Source organism: Marmota flaviventris, chromosome 9 (assembly GCF_047511675.1).
Source record: "Marmota flaviventris isolate mMarFla1 chromosome 9, mMarFla1.hap1, whole genome shotgun sequence".
NCBI classification, from domain to species: Eukaryota; Metazoa; Chordata; class Mammalia; order Rodentia; family Sciuridae; genus Marmota; species Marmota flaviventris.
In genome coordinates, this window is record NC_092506.1 from 22402247 (window position 1) to 22420865 (window position 18619).

At 44.9% G+C, this 18619-nt stretch overlaps 1 protein-coding gene across 2 annotated transcripts in view; it reads right to left on the reverse strand.

The window, feature by feature from the left end:
• Ext2 (exostosin glycosyltransferase 2) overlaps positions 1-18619 on the reverse strand; it is a 145314-nt gene that overhangs the window by 114377 nt on the left and 12318 nt on the right. For both annotated transcript variants that reach the window (XM_071616288.1, XM_027936441.2), the window contains exons 4-7: positions 15551-15667; positions 5757-5952; positions 3904-4043; positions 223-316 (exon numbers count right to left, since the gene is read on the reverse strand). In XM_071616288.1, coding sequence (XP_071472389.1) covers positions 223-316; positions 3904-4043; positions 5757-5952; positions 15551-15667 — 547 coding nt within the window. The remainder of the gene's footprint in view (positions 1-222; positions 317-3903; positions 4044-5756; positions 5953-15550; positions 15668-18619) is intronic.

Genomic DNA, 18619 nt, shown 5'->3' on the forward strand with positions numbered 1-18619 from the left:
CCTAGTGAAGCCTGAACATCCCAGACAGTTACCATTTTGAACCTTACTTGACGCAACTCGCCCGGCCCTGCTCTCCTATCATTTACGTTTGGTGAGCTGACACAGGGAAGAGACAAACCCCACTCTGGCATTTGACTGCTGTCCCTGTGTCCAAGAACCGCGTCCAGCATGTCATCCCCACCCTGCCACCTCCCCACGGGGCTGTTGGCCTTGGCCTCTCACCTGTCTCTGCATTTCCTCAATCTGTCTTTGTGGGATGCTCTGCAGAATGCTGTACACGTCTGACATCTTTTCTTCGGGAACCACCACAGACGCTCTGGACACAACAGAGAAGAAGTGTGCACATATCACCCTCCACAGAAAGCTCTCTTACAGAAAGTCTTGTTTCATTCGTATGAGCAGAAACAACACCCGAGCCTGCTTCAGCCACATCCGGACAGGGAGGTCCTCTCCCCATCCCTCCTCCTGACCAGCCTTCTCCGGGGAGCTCTCAGCAGCTCTCATTCCTCCCTCCACCCCACCGTGGGCCCCGGTCACACTGGTATTCTCTCAGTCACTTCACACCACACTCTGCCCTACCATGGGGCTTGTGCATGTGAATCCCACCTCCCAGGCACACTACTTTCCACTCTCCTTTGTGCTCCCTGCATTAACTGTATTGCCTTCCCCCTTAAGCTGTCTATGAAAATCCACTCACTTATTCAGCATTTATTTATAGAGGACCTACTGTGTGCTGGACACTGGGAACACAACGGGACAAATCAGTCAAGGAAGGAGAGGTGGTAAGCAGGCCACGGGAATGCCAAGGGAAGAATGCTTCAGGCAGGACTAAGCAGGAAGCAGCACGTCAGTTATGTTCCCAGAACAGCAAGCAAGCAAGCTGCTACGGCCGGAGCAGAGTAAACAGGATGGAGAACACCAGGAGCCAAGGAGAGACAAGAGGGAGGTCACAGCAAAGCAAATAAGGACAGGGTACTGTCAGCAAAGCAAATAAGGACAGGGTACTGTCAAATGGAAACCACCAGGAGGTGTTAAGCAAAGGCCTGGCAAGTGTGATTATGCTCCCACAGGACTGTGCGGTCCACGGTGTCAGAACAAACTACAGGAAGCAAGCTCAGGAGCAGGGAGACCTCCAGGACCCCTGCAGAAGCTGGCAAGGTATGCGGACAGGGGAGAGCTGGTGAGAAGGGCGGGGCCGTGCTCACAGATCAGTCACGGTGACAGGGGAAGGGAGGACTTTGAGTAGAGTTATGCTTGTGTAAATTAATTAAAATCTAACCCATTTCTGCTCACTGGGCTAGTCCATGAGGAGGGAAGCTGCCTGCTCCACTCACCAGCATGGCCCAAGCACCTGGCAGGTTGCCTAGCAGTAACCGTGTGATAAGCATTTATTAAACATGTCAACCATTTCTATTATACAGATGGGACAACTGAGGCTCAAAAAAGAGTAAACAATTTACCACAGTCACATGCTAGCCAGTAACAGAGCCGGTTATCTAACTTAAACCTGGGCCTTTCCACCACTTATCCATAATCACAACTACCCAAGCAGGTCTATTCTCATAGAAATGGGCATTCATGCCCAGCTCAAATCACCAACTCTAAGAAACCCTCACTGACCCACCAACAACAATGGCTACCTCCTTTTCACTTTTCTAGCATCCCGTCCTGCCAGGGCTATGTCATGTCACAGTTTTGGTAATTGCTGGCATAGTTGTTTGTCTTCCACTACTAAAAACCATGAGCTTCTGGGAGCAAAGGTTTGACCTTGCACATTCTGGTATCTGTGTTCCTAACAATGCCTGGCAAATAAAATGTGCTCAATAAATGTTTTCATAGGCAGTTAAATGCTAGAAGTAGCTCATCGCTTCTCTACAATATAGCGAATAACCTCACATTCTTCCCTTTTCTGGGTTTTCACAGCCCCTGTGAGTACATCTGCCATGGCATTCATCACAGAAAGCTGGGCAGGTTGCGCATCCCTCATACAAAAGTCCAAAATCCAAAATGCTCCAAAATCTGAAAACTCTGGAGTGCCAACATGATGCCACAAGTAGAAAATTCCACACTGTGAAACTGTTTCATGCACAAAATCATGTATGACATTTCCTTCAGGCCATAAGGTAGATTATAAAACATCAGTGAGCCAGGTGCAGTGGAGCACACCTGTGATCCCAGCAGCTCGGGAGGATGAGGCAGGAGGATGGAAAGTTCAAAGCTACCCTCAGCAAAAAAGCAAGGTGCTAAGCAACTCAGTGAGCCCCTGTCTCTAAATCAAATACAAAATAGGGCTGGGGATGGGGCTCGGTGATCAAGTGCCCCTGAGCTCAATCCCCCATACCAAAACAAACAAACAAAAAACTCAATGAATTTCATGTTTAGATCTGGGTCTCTTCCCCAAGATATCTTGTTATGTGTATGCCAATGTACTAAAACCTAAAACACTTCAGGTGCCTAGCATTTCGGATAAGGAATGTTCAAGGGATATTCAACCTTAATCAATGGTTTGTCTTCCCACCCCACCCCACCCCCAGGTCCTTGTCTCCTCAGAAGCAGAAACTGTGTTATTCACAATAGGCTTTCAATAAATATGGGATGAATAACTAAACGAATGAAACAGTGCTATTTAAATTGTTCAAATACCTGTGGAGATCAGACTTGGATAAATATCAAAAAAGCCATGAGATAAAGACAGCAGTCAAGCATCTGAGGCAAGGGCAGGACTGAGAGGGACACAACTAAGGAATCAGTTTGCAACACAAACCACCAAAGTCTCAGGGAAATAAAGCTGAGAACAGTGGGCAAGACCAGGAACAGCACAAGGCAGGATCCCAGTTGTACTTATCCCTGGGGATGTTTCTAAGTATACCCCCAGGCAGAGGCTCTCCAATACCAGCCAGATCATTGTACAAATTCAACAGAAAATCTGTAGCCATGGCAGTCTGTGGAGGCTACAAATCATGTTAAGGGTGGTTTTAAAATTCAGAATCTCCAAGGATAGGGCCAGAAGTGGTGGCACACACCTATAATCCCAGTGACTTGGGAGGCTGAGGCTAGAGAATCACAAGTTTGAGGCCATCCTGGGCAACTTAGCAAGACCCTATCTCAAATAGGGAGGATGTAGTTCATGGAAGAGAGATTGGTTAGCATGCATAAGGTCCTGGGCTCAACCCCCAGTGCCATAAAATAACAACAACAACAACTCCTCCTCTCAGGTGAGCCTACTCCCCTATCAGCTGAAAACTACTGCTCTCGGCTAGGAGCTGGGAACTGCTTTGTGGAAAGGGCCAAATAGTAAATATTTCAAGTTTGGTAAGCTGCAGTCTCTGTGCAATCACTCAAGTAACATGACAATAGTTTCAATCAAATTTTACTTACAGAAATAGCTATCCTGCAAATTTGGGCCAGAGGCCTCAATCTATGAACTGCTCTAAGCCAATGTGCTAAGTCTCCAGATGGAAAATACAACAGAACAGGACCAAAGGAATACAGGTGGGCCATCCCTTATTCAAAAAGCTAGACCAGGTGCTTAAGATTTTGAATGTTTTCAGATTTTAGAATATTTGCATACACAATGAGACATCTTGGGGACAGGACCCATGACTGAACAAGAAATTCATTTAGGCCTCATATACAACCTACATGCGTGAACTGAAGGTAACTGCACAGTACACCTGCATTTAGACTGGGACCTATCATATGAGGTGGAATTTTCCACTGGTGGCATCATGACAGTGCTCAGAAAATTTCCAATTTTGGAGCATATCTGATTTTGCATTTTCAGATTACGGATGCTCACCCTGTCGTTCTCCAGCCTAGGTACGCATTACAGTCACCAAGGGGCTGTTGATTTCTACTGCTTGCAGACCGACCAGCTAAAGTTGACGAGACGGGAATACCCACCTCTTCCAGTCCAGAACTTCAGAGAAAGGCAGAACATAGGAGTCGGCAATGACTACGGGGACACAACCAGCCTGCAGCACGTCACTCAACACAGCCTGGCCCAGCCGAGCACCACGAAGGACCACACAGAAAGTAGCCTCCTGCAAGAGCACAAGCAGAGGGTAGGGATTACCAACCAGCCTTGCCATCCCTTGGACCATGAGCCCCTTCAAGGCGTAAAACCAAGCGACACCGAGGCACCTAGATTCAGAAAAGACCAAGACCATAGTTCACACACATCAAACACTGACAAGCTTAACTGGCTGTGAGCCTTCATGTTGCTACTCTTCAGTGTCATTTAAATGACGTCTGAACTGGTGTTCTGCACGGGTTCAAAGCCAACCAAGTCTTCCTCGGCACAGGCCACCTCATGGGCTCCTGCAGCCTAGCTTCCCTTAGCACTGGTGGACTGCGTGAGCAAGCCAGGGCCACTGCTGACACCGCTTACAGCGCTTACCACACCCCCATTACCGGGGAACACAGGGCCCTCTAGAGGAGCCCCTAAAGGGAGAGATCAAATCGCCACTCATCTTCCTACTCCCGGGGCTTTTAGCAGTGTCTGCACGCAGAAGACATTCAATTAGGAATGCAATGCCTTTGAAAAGACATGAAGACAGACACGTTTAGTCTAGAAACAATGAACCCAACGAAAGAAAGATGTCAAAAAAAAAAAAAAATCTCTTCTTCACTCCCTCCATTAAATGCCTCCCCACATGTGGGAGTGCTTGGGAAAATGAGAGAGGAACAGAGGAAAGACAGCTGGGGACCATAATAAGGGACGATTCCTTCCCGAACACTCAGTTTCTCCCAGGTTGTACCTTTTCAGAGAAAAAAAAATGTTGAAAAGTAAAACATCATCTAATCTCTAGAGAAAAGGAAAGTTCAGAAATGAAAGAAGGGAAGAAACTCAAAATCCCAAACCCCCCTGGGGAGAGAGGAAGATGGAGCAAGACCGCAGCACCTGGAGCTGCAGGTGGAAGGCTTGCCGCCCGAGGGGCGCCCACATGTGGACACAAGTGTGATAACCACTTCTCCTGTCTAGATAGGGTTAATAAACTACTCCTGCTCACATCACCACTGTTATCAGTCAGACATTCCAGAGGAAGAGCCACGTTTCTTGAAAGAAAGTATTTTAACAATCTCAGCATGGGCCCGCTCTCAGGAGATTTAAAAAAAAAAAAAATCACACTAGCTCCTTGATATTTCTCCTGAACAATTTTGAATTTTGAATATTTACATGAACGAGGCTTATATTCTCCTTCCCCAGCCCCCGTGCCCTTGGATGCTAAACACCTCTAAGACACCCCTAAAGGGATGGTTTGCCTTTGTCTGTGGAGGTACACACAATTGAAGTAAACACCAAAACCAAAATGAAAACAACCCCAAAAACCCTGCACTCCCAGGGAAAGCTGACTGCAGTCTTGTGGGCTAGCAGGGCCGGCAAAGCAAGTTGCCACCTTAAAGAAGGATGTCTCTAGATGGCCCAGGAGCACAGAGGTAAGAGCAAAGGCACCTGCCTGCTTTGTCCATGTGGCTTCCTGTACATCTACCAGATCTATACTGGTGAAATACAGTGAGTATCTGAAAGGAGCCTGAACTCTCACAGACCAAGCTTCCTATGAACACAGTAAACCAGACACCCCGGCACCTGGAGGTCTAAGTTCATGGCAAAGAGCAATATTCCATTTTCTTCTCCCTTTGGGTAATGTTCCTAGTTGCATGTGGAAAACAAACAACTTCTGTTTGCTAGGATCAGCTGCAACCCTGGGAAGTGACCTCTCCTAAGCCCAACAGAGGTCATGAACGACACTCACCTGCAGCACCTGCGGGTAATCGAAGACCTGGTGCTTGTGGCAGCGCTTGCGGACAGAAAGGGCACCCTCTGAGAGGTTGCTGCACTTATCCAGCACCAACACCGACCCTCCATGTTTGGCCTGCAGAGCGTCTAGGTCCTCTCTGTACTCGGGATGGACAGCCATCTGAGAGGACAGGAGGAAGTATCGCCGAGGACTACAAAGAGAAGAGAAGGTGACTGGAAACCTGCAGTTGGCATGTCAGTCAAGGTTAAACAAACTTTGATATTCAACTCACAGCAACAAGTGCTGGCTTACCAGTCTTGATATCCACTGATTTTTGTCTTTTGGAAATTATACTCTGTGGCATTACTGAATATTTAAAATATTACATACTGGAAGAAGATAAGGTATTATTTGTTCACATTCTGAAATAGTATGTAATCATAAAAGTTTTACTTGGGAAAGTTCTCAGTGCGGTAAGGAAGTGCTCATTATATGCCAAGCCTAGACAGCACTCTATGAGTACATGCCTGGAACCCATGCTATGAATACATTTGTGTGCAGAGACACAGAAGCTGACTGACTGGTTATTTGGAAAGAACATCAAAATGTTATCATTAGTTAAATCTGACTCTCGACTCTGAAAAGAAACTGAGAGTTGGCTGCATTCTTCAAACAGGGAGGTGGGGGATTCTACTCTATGGGTAGCACAGTGGAACGGCATCCCTACACCAGGCAGAGGCTCCAAGGAAAGAATCCCCAATGTCAAAGCCACAAGGACAGTAATGGAAGTTGAAAATTAGAAGCAGAAAAATCTATATTCCCAAAGCATGGGTGTCCAACGATGCTTAAAAGAATATGGAGGGCAAAAAGGATTTCTAAGAGTCTAATGCTATGTAGATCTTCATAAGAGACAAAAATATGAACATAAAAGCCAGGCACAGTGGCACATAACTGTCGTTCCAGCTAGTCAGGACGCTGAGTCAGGAAGATCACTTGAAACCAGGAGCTCAAGGCCAGCCTGGGCAAAAGGTAGGACTGAACCTCAAATAAATAAATAACAGTGAACACAAAGTAAGTTAGTAAGTCTGAAGTCAAGGGAAAGATTTTGGGGAGAAGATGGAAAGTAATTACTTCCTGGAAGGTAGGTGGGCAGCCCAGACAGTGCCAAAGTCCAGGGCATGAAGGGGAACTACCAGAAATCACCACCAAAGAGAAGGCACGTATACAGCAGGTCCAGGAAGAAATGAAACACCACGGGACCCGCAAGCAGCATCGCTTACATCTAGTCCAAACGGCTCAGGCCCAGAGAAACACCAGGGCTCTACGTGTCATGGGCAGCACCATCAGGCAAGCCGGGATGACACCATGCTTCAGGAAGAACCAAAAGCCTGTGGGTTGTGAACTCATCTCCATTTTGCTTGCTTGCTTTTCTCCCCTTAATTTCTTATATTTATTTGTAGCCTCCAGCTGAGGAGAGCCTTACCATAGAAACCCACAGCCAAAGAAGAGACCCTCTCCAGCTGAGGAGGTCAGTTTCCTTCCTAGAGCATGAAACTCCAGGGCAGGGGGCACCAAGCAATAGGTAAGGAAGGTGAACACCTGCCAACCAGGCAGAGCCACTAAATAAGCCCAGAGAGGGGCACGGCATCCTCCACAGCCAGCTCTGTGACCCCCCAGACTCTCTCTTTTGGCAATTTCTTTGTTTAGCTGAACTAAGAGCAAAAGGGCATTTCCCACATTACAGTTAGGACAGAACAGGGCCAGCAGATTTGCTAGAACTTCACTGTCTAGGAGAAATCAGCTATAGGCAGCCACTTAGGCTTAATGAAAATTAAATAAAATTTAAAATCCAGTTCCTCAGGCACTCTAGCTGTATTTCCAGTGCTCGATAGCCATGTGTGGCTGGTGGCGAACTGAAAACACAAATGCAGGCCATCTTTCTTCGCAGAAAGTTGTACTTGACAGAGCTGTCCTAGGTGGGCTGAGATCCAGGTTAGAGGATAAGGTGGAGAGAAGAAAGCTCTGGAAGGCTCATCAGGGAGACAGCTTGTGTTAGATGTACAGACTGGTCCCTTTTCTGCATGGCAGGGATGGTGAAGGAGACAGCGCACCTGGAATGTTGAAGCCAGAGTGAGGTGAGAGCTTCTACTTACTGGAGACCAGTGTATGGCCTGGCACAGGGCATCAGAGCCCAAGAAGGGAGAGCAGGCCTTCTGCACTGGGGACTGGCAATGGGGTAGCTGTGGTGGCCACCCAGCAAGGGATGTGGTTAGGAGGGCAGGTGGGCAGCCCAGATAGTGCCAAAGCCTGGGCAGGCTGCAAAAGTGCCCAGGTGGCAGAAGGATGACAGCAATGGTAGCATCACTCCAGAGGTAGAACTGAGAAGCATGAGGAAGGTGGACCGGGGTGGGGGGACAGCAGTGAAGTGCAGCACGGGAGAGTCTGGGCAGGTGAGGAGGACTTGTGTAGTGTGGGGAGGTGGCAGCAACGCCTGATTATGTACAAACATGGAAAGACATGGAAAGGTCCATCAGTCCCCATAAAGACACTGAGGATGACGGGAGCCGGAGAAGGGTACAACCAATATGCAAACAGAGAAGACCAGAAGGCCTTGCAGTGCTGGACAGAACTGGTGGTACCAACACGAATGCACGACTTTCAGATGCACAGACACAAAGATCACACACAAAGATCCACACAGAGATGTCCATGTGCACTGCCCAAAGCAACTCTTGAGGAGACAGACGCAGAGTTAGATTTCACTGTTAAGAAACAAAGTTCCGTTCCAGACGCTGTTACCAGGAGCACAGGATCCCCACTCCACCGGGCTCTGTCTCCCACATGGACGTACAAATGTGAACAAGAGGCTGACCGTGTTCCCCTGCTGCCCGCCTGCTGGCCCTCCCTGACCCGACAGGCAGTTTGAGAGGGTATGCTCATTTTGGTTTTAAGCAAACGAAATTTAAAGGTGGATTTGTTTTTCTTTCAAAGACTAAAATTACTAGCTACGCCTTTCATGTTTCCTCCCAGCAGCCTGATATCTAAATTTAAGTAAAATCATGCTGAGAACTTGAAGTTGCCCTCAATAGTAATGGAGGTAAACTCCCAATTTAGTTCCTTTTAGAAGGAAAATGACAAGAATTCCAGCTGGGGCCAACACAGCTGTGAGAAGAAGCTATCAATAGCAACAATCCTCGGCTTCCCATTGAAAAACTACTGGGAGAGATTTAAAATAAAAACAAAAACAGCCCTCCCTCCCCTCACTCCTCCTGTAGCCTCGGGAGGTGTGGGAATTCCCTCAGAAAGCAACTCTCACGTAGGGCAGCAAAGCCACCCTGCCCTGGCCCAGGTTCCTGGAAGACGTGTCTTTACCTCTATGGTTGTCCTTTGTTTGGGGGACAGGGGTTCTCTATGAAAGCAGTGCCTCTGCTGCCAGACTGGACACAGGCCAGAGAGCAGAGCCCAGCCAGGCTGCTGAGACCCAGCCCTGGGCCACAGTGGAGGGTGGTACCCACAAGCCCCCCGCCCCCCCCGCACACACACACAGCCCTCCACTGACACTGCACCAGGTTCTTTACCCAATGACTGAACCACAGAACTTTACACACTAACTGAAACCTTCAGTGATCTAGTTAAAGATCTTAAATTCAGTATATCTATACATATAAACTAGAGTTCAAATTACTAGGAAAATACCACCAATATAACAGTTTAAGTCTCTGACATTAATTATTTGAAAATGATCTTTATTGCTCCAAGTGGTCTGTTCTCCTTTTTGTTTTGACTAAATCTTCTCAGTGTTTTCTTCCCTGGATTAAATCTGGAGGGAATTAAGAGTCCTAAACCAATAGAACAGAGCTGGATTACAGCATCAAACAGAATAAGCGGTCTCAAGGAAGCTGTATCTAAGGCAGGCCAGAGGCAGCCGAGCCCCCAACAGATCGATCCTCATGCCCACTGCCTCTCTGGGGTTTCTCAGCCGTACCACACCAACGCTGGCACTCACTTGCTCTGGAGGGAGGGGGGGCTGTGCAAAAGAGCCAATGTCACAAGTCTAGTTTCTGTCCTTTGAAAGACTTGCTTCTAAGACTGGCACCTTGACTGGCTTCTGGGAACCTGGATTCGGGGAAGGTCCCCATCATCCTCTGAACTGGTGAGAGGCTCTCGACGAGCAAACCGTGCAAAGCATATGGTATGTGCTGACCACCTGCTTCCTGCTGGGGGTCTGAGTTTCACCCCTGCAGCAGAGAGCACCCATGCCACCAGCATAGCCACACACCGAGTCGCCAGGTCCCCTAACAAGTCATGGAAACGGGGGCCTCAGGGTCCCTTGGCATACATACATGCTCCTCAATGGTGACAATCAAAACTGTCTATACACTGCCAAATGTCCCCTGGGGAACAAGCTAATTTCCTTCACCTTGTTGAGCCCAAGAGTTGGTTCAAATAGGCCTTCCATAAAGCTTCGCCATGAACTGAATTAAATAATTTCCAGAACTCCGGGAAAAAGGGTAATTTTTTTGTTGTTGTTGAATCACATAACTAATTTAGTAAATGCTCACAGAAGCATCAATCAGAGGAGTAACCTTTCTACTTACAATAGTTGTTCATATTTGTGCTATAAAAACATGCCAAATTAAGATCCTTGGCACACAAGTCAGAAACTTGCAAGAGACCTTGACCAGAAAAACCTTAAAAAAGTAAAAAAGTTTTGGGACTCACATTTACCTATTTCAAAACTAACTACAAAGCTACAGAGGGCCCCGGCTGCCCATGCAGACCACCCTTTCTCAACGTACAGAAATTGAGCTTCAAAACAGAGTACTGAACTGTTTCTCTAGTCTACAAATCTATAAATTCTCCATAAGAATTATCTTAGTATTTTCATTTTGATGGCAATCAAAAATTTAGAATAGGCATATTTTTGCTCACATTTAATGATGGTTTAAATATTTCTACCAAAACTCATGTTGAAATTTAATCCCTACTGTGGAGTTAAGAGCATGGGAACTTGATTTGACCATGGTATTTGGAGATGAGACCTCTGGAGGGTAACTAGGTTAGCTGAGGCCATCAGGGTGGGGCCCTAATCCAACGGGGCTGTGGCTTCCTGAGAAGTAGAGGAGAAGAGGCCTGAGCAGGAATGTTCTGTCTTGCCACACAGTGCCCTGCGCTATTCTGGGACTCAACAGTCCCCATGAGCAAGAAGAACCTGACCAGATGCAGCAGCCCAATGATGAATTTCCCAACCATCAAAACAATAAGTCATATAAAGTTTTATTCTTTATAAACTACTCTGTGTATGGTACTCAGTTATAGCAACAGAGAAACTGTTGTATTTAGTGAGCCAATGAGAAGAGGGAAAAACTTAAAATGTAAATCATACAAAGCAATTATAGCAAAATGCAAATAGTAGGATCTAGGTGATGGGTAACAATTATGTTCACACAAAAATGTTCAGAATAAAATGTTGTGAAAAATATGAATCACATATCACATATCAGATGAAGATAAATGATGTCACAATATATAACAATAAGTTATATAAAGGTAAGCTTCCTAGGGGTTCAAATAGAAAGCATGCAGTAAAAGGTACACTGACACTCGGCATACAACGGCACAGGCTTGCTAACCCCCATGAGACCACTGCCAATGCCATATTCACCTTAAAAGATGCAACTTCATTTCAAAGAAAAACTCATCTATTGCATTAAATTGTGTTAATGTGAATGCTATAAGTTTTGTAAATATGTTAATATTTAATTTGTAACTTTGTCTTAGTTTTATAGTTGTATAAGCACAAGGAGTTTAGATTATTTTTTGTTTGTTCTTATTCAAGTTACAGTATAACAAAAATAACTAAAAAGCAAGAGACCTTGACCAGAAAAACCTTAAAAAAGTAAAAAAGTTTAGGACTCACATTTACCTATTTCAAAACTAAATACAAAGCTACAGTAATCAAGCCAGTGTGGTACTGGCATTAGAATTGACATATAGATCAAGAATCCAGAAATAAAGCATATATCTACGTACAGCTGACTGTCAATAAGAATACCAAGATCATTCAATAAGAAAACACTCCTTTCAACAAGTGATGCTAAGATGACAAGATTATTTACATGCAAAATAATGGAGTTAGGCTCCTACCTCACACCATATACAAAAATTAACTTGAAAGAAATCACAACCATAAATGTAGGAGCTGAAAAATTAAAATTCTTAGAAGAAAATATAAGTGTAAATTTTTACAACCCTGGATCAGGCAAGTTTCCTAAACATTAATACTACACGAAAAGTATGAGCAGCAAAAGGAGAAATAAATAAGTGGGACTCCATCAAAGTAAGAACTTTTGTGCCTCAAAGGACACTATCAACAAAGTGAAAAGCAACCTACAGAATGGGAGAAAATATTTGCAAATCACAGATCCAATAAGGGTCTAGTGTCTGGAATATATAAAAAAATGACAAAATCAGAATTTGCAGGGAAATGGATGGCATTAGAGCAGATTATGCTAAGTGAAGCTAGCCAATCCCTAAAAAACAAATGCCAAATGTCTTCTTTGATATAAGGAGTGTAACTAAGAACAGAGTAGGGACTAAGAGCATGAGAACAAGATTAACATTAAACTGGGATGAGAGGTGGGAGGGAAAGGGAGAGAGAAGGGAAATTGCATGGAAATGGAAGGAGACCCTCAGGGTTATACAAAATTTCATACAAGAGGAAGTGAGGGGAAAGGGGAAAATAATACAAGGGGGAGAAATGAATGACAGTAGAGGGGGTAGAGAGAGAAGAGGGGAGGGGAGGGGAGGGGGGATAGTAGAGGATAGGAAAGGCAGCAGAATACAACAGACACTAGTATGGCAATATGTAAATCAATGGATGTGTAACTGATGATTCTGCAATTTGTATACGGGGTAAAAATGGGAGTTCATAACCCACTTGAATCAAAGTGTGAAATATGATATATCAAGAACTATGTAATGTTTTGAACAACCAACAATAAAAAATTAAAAAAAAAAAACTCTCAGAGCTCTATAAGATGACTACTGAATTTTAAAATTGGCAACTGGAGCTGGATGTAGCTTAGTGGTAGAATGTGAATGCAGCTTAGCCCACATGAGGCCCTGGGTTCAATCCCCAGTACCACCAATACATATATATTAGGAGATATATATGGCAAATAATCTGAATAGACATTTCTCCAAAGCAGTTATATAAACATCCAATAAGCACATGAAAAGGTGCTTGAAATTATTAATCATTAGGGAAATGCAAATCAAAACCACAATGAGGTACTACTTCATATCCAGTAGGATGGCTAGAATCAATGCAGACAATAACAAGTGTTGGCACAGGTGTGGAAAACTGGAACCTTTATACACTGTCAATTGGATGTAAAATGGTACAGCCACCATGGGAAATGGTCTGGCAGTTCCTCAAAAAGTTAAAATATCGAGTTACCACAAAGCCCAGTAATTCCACTCCTAAGTATATATCTGACAGAACTGAAAACAGGTTTACCTAAAAACCCATATACAAATGTTCATAGCAACATTACTCATAGTAGCTAAAAAGTGAAAATAACTCCAATTTCCATAAACTAATACAAAATGATACATCAAATGATAAAGAAAATGTGGTATATGTGTCTAAATGATGAAATACTATTCTGCCAAAAAAGAAATGACATGCTGATTCCATGTTACAATATGGATAAATCCTGAAAACTTTGTGATAAGAAGAAAAGACAATACTGCATGTGATATTGTATCACATCTAAAGAAAATATCCAGGGTAATCAGACACATAGAGACAGAAGAGAAGAATGGTTATTCCTGGGCACAGGGATCAGAAGTGACTACAAGCAGGTATGGATTTTATTTTATTTTTATTTCTGGAGTAATGAAAATGTTCTCAAATTAAATAGTAGTACTAACAGTTGCACAACTTTGTTTGTATATTAAAAACCACTGAATTATAATTTTAAAACAATGAATTTATACTATATGAATTAATCTCAACTCAAAAATAATAAAAACAAATTACATCAACTGTAGGAGTCTATTTCAAGGAAAAAAAATTCAGGAAGATGATCTGAGACAAGTTCATGAACAACTCAGTTTCTCTTTGCACTTGCTGAAGGACAAGGAAAAAATGTCTCCAGCTGATCTGGGATTTGTGCACTGACTAAATAACAACATTTGCCCCCCCCTAAGTTTCAGAGTTTGGTTCCAGGTCCCCCAGTAAACCACACATGGAGGAGAGCTACTTTCTCTCCTGGGAAGCTTTCTTGTACTTCTCAACCCATGAAGGTTGATAAGGGGAAACCTGGGATGCTCAGAGGATGGTTCTAATGGTTTCCAAGCAAACTATTCCCTTAAGACCCATTTCTACCACCAAGCATGAGTTTTGTGTTTGTTTTTTGCAGTACTGGGGATTGATCCCGATATGCCCTACCATTAAGCTCTACCTCCCCCCAGCTGCCATTTTTATTTTATTCTGAGATAGGGTCTCGGTAAATTGACTAGGCTGACCTCCGACTTATGATCCTTCTGCCTCAGCCTCTCAGACAGCTGGGATTACAGGTGTGTGCCATCACACTCAGCTTCTCTGAATGGGTATGATATCTTCAGGTTTGTAATTTCAGTCACCTTTGTATGTTGGCACTTAAAAAGGAGTTTTCATTAGCATTGTTTAAAGCTCATGGAGTTCTCATCATGCAATAACACAACATTTTTTTTATTATTTATTTTTATATGGTGCTGAGGATCGAACCCAGGGCCTCACATCGGCAGGCAAGTACTCTACTACCGCTGAGCCACAACTGCAGCCCAATAACACAACATTTAAAGAGACTACAGCTAAAAAGTTAGACAAGGGCCCGCCACATCCCTGCTGCGGACCCTTCCACTGATTCCACATATTAGGTATGAGCCAGCTCTACGTGCCAGACTTATACTGCACTGCAGCAGCTGAAACACAGGCCCAGCCTCTGTTCCACTGCACAGACAATCCAAAGTCTAGAGAAGACAGGTTTGGAGCAAGTCAGATGCCAGAGCACACCAAGCACCTTTGAGAAGGGCCGGTTGCCATGGGAGCGTAATGCAGAGGAGCCATCCAGGGCGAACAGAGTGCACCCACCTGGCCCATGACTAGTGGTTTCGAGGTGAAACCTTAAGCACGAGCAGGACACCAGACTGATGAGGAAAAAGATTCCCAGGCAATTGAGTGTACTTGCAGCCCAGAAAAACCTGGGAGAGCAAAGCCCATACTAAGAACATAAAAGGGAAAAAATGTTCTCAGAGAAAAGGCTCGAGAAGGAGTGGTCAGATGGCAGAGAACCCTGACAGACACGCCAGGGAGGTGGCCCTGTCCTTCCAGGAGTGTGGGGCCAAGGACCAGGCCGCAGTGCAGCAAGCTGGAGTCGGGGATGCCCAACAGGGTCCATTCAGGAGCCCACAGGGCAGTGACAGCAGCCTGCTGTGGGCACAGGGGAGGAGGGATAGAGAGCTCTGAGGCATGTTTTGGATACAAAGTCAAAGGACATATTGTTATTTTGGATCAGTAAAGGGAAGGAAGGAGTTAGGGATGTGGCAGAGTCCTGGTTTGGGAAACCTGGAAGACAGCCCGGGAGTTGACCGAGATAGTGAAAGACCAAGGATGGACAATCTTGGGGTGGCTGGGGCCGAGGGCACACTCAAGACTTGACCTCAAAGTAATGCCACAATTGCTGGGAAACCCCCAGGCTAAGCTGCAGCATCCCCCAGACTCTGTGAAGGCACACTGGATGTGCACAGAAGGCACTTACCCTGGTCCTTGTTCTGGAAGATCCACCTCAGCTGACAAGGGACTATAGACAGGAATGCTGACGTCATAGCCTTGCCGGTAAGTCCACGTAGAAAAGCCACCGCCAGCCAACAACGCCCTGAAAGCAAGGTTCATCAAACAATGAGAAAGAAAGAAGGCCTTCATTCGAAAAGCTCTGTGACAGGGACAGCAATGACTGAGTCTTACTGTTCAACAGCAGCTGATGTGACAGAGGCACAGCTCTCTAAGACACTGTGCTCAATGTTCCACACTCATGTCGCATCTGCTGGACTCCAGCTGCATCCTATTCCTGAATCACCAACCTTCCCCTAGGCCCAAAACTCTTTCTTACTTTCCATTTTTTAAAATACATCATACCCCAGGGGACACTATGAATAACCCCTCTGCCACCTCATTCAGTTCCTACTCCCCTCTCCCTCCCCAAAGTCCTACTTTATTCTTAAATACATTTACAGCAACAGGTCTGCTCAGGAAGACTGGCTGGGGCATTTCCCACCCCTCTGCCTGAAATCGTGGGAGAAAATGGAAGGAAAGCAGAGGTGGCTGGAAAGTCTCACGACTCATATCACATATACCCCAGCCTCTCCCCAGCCTTGGCCTGCATAGCACTTTCCTCTGTCATTCCAGAGCCACATGCCAATCATGTAGCCTCTGCCAGCTCACACTGCCCCTTCCAGCCACTCAGTCTTATTAACCCAATTCCCTGTTCAGGAAGCAGAATCCAGAATCAGGCCTTCAGTGCTTCTCCTGCAGTTGGCCTGCACTAGCTATTATTCTCCTTAATTAGAAAACAGTGACCACATTTTTTTAATTGAAACCAGCAAGTAGTACAATGACACTTCATCAGAGAAAGGAAACAGGTGTATATCACACCAACTTTTATTGTTATTCTGTCCCAGGGGCCCCAAACCCATCGAAATCACTTTCTGGGGGCAGTTTTGCCAGTTGCACATACTACAGCGTCTAAGCCAAAATGTCTGAACCGAGAAACCACATTTTTTGCAATATTGATTGCTACCAATCGCTGCCCTGCCCTGATGACAACCTACATTCCCTTCTAACATGACCAGTTTAAATTCAAAGATTTTCAAACCACTCCTAGAAATCCCACTGTGTTTGTTTAAGCTTTATGAAACCAAGAACTGGTGAGTGAGGTAATGTGCAGGATAAAAACCTCTCCAGCTGCCAGTCTACCCTCTAAACTGTAATGACTACCCTGAGTACCAACATACGGTCTGATTTTTCCTGATTAGCATGCAGCCTCGAATCCATCCAACATGAACTTGGGTGGGTTCCATGGCCATGATGGCAAGCAGACTCCACGTGGCCATGGCCTCTGTGCAGAGAAGCAGACAGGGCTCCGAGAGACAGGCACCAGGAGGCCCAGGTAAGGCAGGGTGTGGGCGAATTGGCTGTGACTGCATGTAGGGAGGAAGCTCTGTTACTCTGTCCCTCGACCACCAACTTGTTACTCTGTTCGGGGGGAATAAGGCAGGCGTCATGCAGTGGCAGCAGGACAGCATGCAGTCTGAAGCATGCCTTTTGTCACGGATCACACACATGCGATCTCTGTGATCTCAGAAAGCCCGCCTGCAGTTAGTCAACTCGCCTCGCCCAGCCTTGCTACTGACAAGCCTGAGATCTAAGTCACAGTCTCCTCCGCCGAGCTCTCCATGGTGTTATAATGGAGAAAACATTGTAAGCACCCTTGCTTTACAGAACACATGTTTTACATTGACTTAGAATTCTGAGCAGCACTTTCTGTTTTCCCATTATGGATTCCCAAATCAGAAATCAGTTCAAAAGCCTTGGATCAGCCTAAAGCTACAAGAGATCGAATAGAAGACTTGTGGTTGAAAAAGTCTTAGTGTGATCATCAGGCTCATGGCAGGCCGAGCACTCTGTCAGTCCAAGAGTCTTCGCACTTTCCAGGGCTCCCCACTCTAGGACATCTCCTCTGTCACTGAGCCTTTCTCCCACAGCCTCCATCTCTCATCTGGCCAGCTGCAGTCTGGCACAAACTCCTCATAGTTCTCCTGCTACAGAGCGTCCACCTCACCTCGACAAAGCAAGCTTGCAGGGTCATCCTCTGCTGGCCTTCAAGCCACACACATGATCAGACTCACAAACCGCTCAAATACAAAGCTTCAGTTTTGCAACACAAAGGCCAACCTTGGTCATTCTTATTTATTTACTGAGTCAAACTATAAAAAAAAATTATGAGACAAATGAATTTGAACAATGGCTAGATATTTGGTGTTTACTTGATGATACTGAAATACTGTTAATAATAGGAAAAATAATCATATTTTAGTTGTTTTTTTAAAAGCCCACATCGTACATAGATTAATATGGAAACATCTGCAGAGGTAATGATGAAATGTCTGGGATTTGCCTGGGATACCCTGGAGGAAGGGGCAGAGCACAGATGCAACTGGCCTCCAACAGAGCTGGTGGGGCTGACAGTGGGCTGTGGGGTCCACTGACCTACTCTCTTCTCTTGTACAGGTTTGAAAGTTTTCAGAACAAGTTCAAATAAATACATATATACCCACATGAGAGTAGAGACACTTGTAAGAGATACACGCAAAGAAAGGATAATAAAAACCCAAGGAGTAGCACTATTACAGAATGTATTCAGCAAAACTAACATCAGTGGAGGTCCCACCTAAGTTAAAATGGGTATGCATGTATTTGTGTCTAATAGAAAAAGACTAGAAAAATACACAACATTTAACAAAGAGTATTTCCAAAAGTGAAAATATTTTACTCTTTATACACTGCACACCACTCTACTCTGGTGCAGAGAAAGTATACTTGTATCATGTGTCTGATTTTCAAAGATTAAAAGAGAAATAGAAACAGATTTAAGAAGCACAAACGATCTGGTATTGTGATGCCTCCTGTTTCACTCTTCTTGCTAAGAATTGCTCTGGCTATTCTGGGTCTTTTATTTTTCCAAATGAATTCCATGATTGCTTTTTCTACTTCTGTGAGGAGTGACATTGGGATTTTAATTGGTATTGCACTGAATCTGAATAGTGCTTTG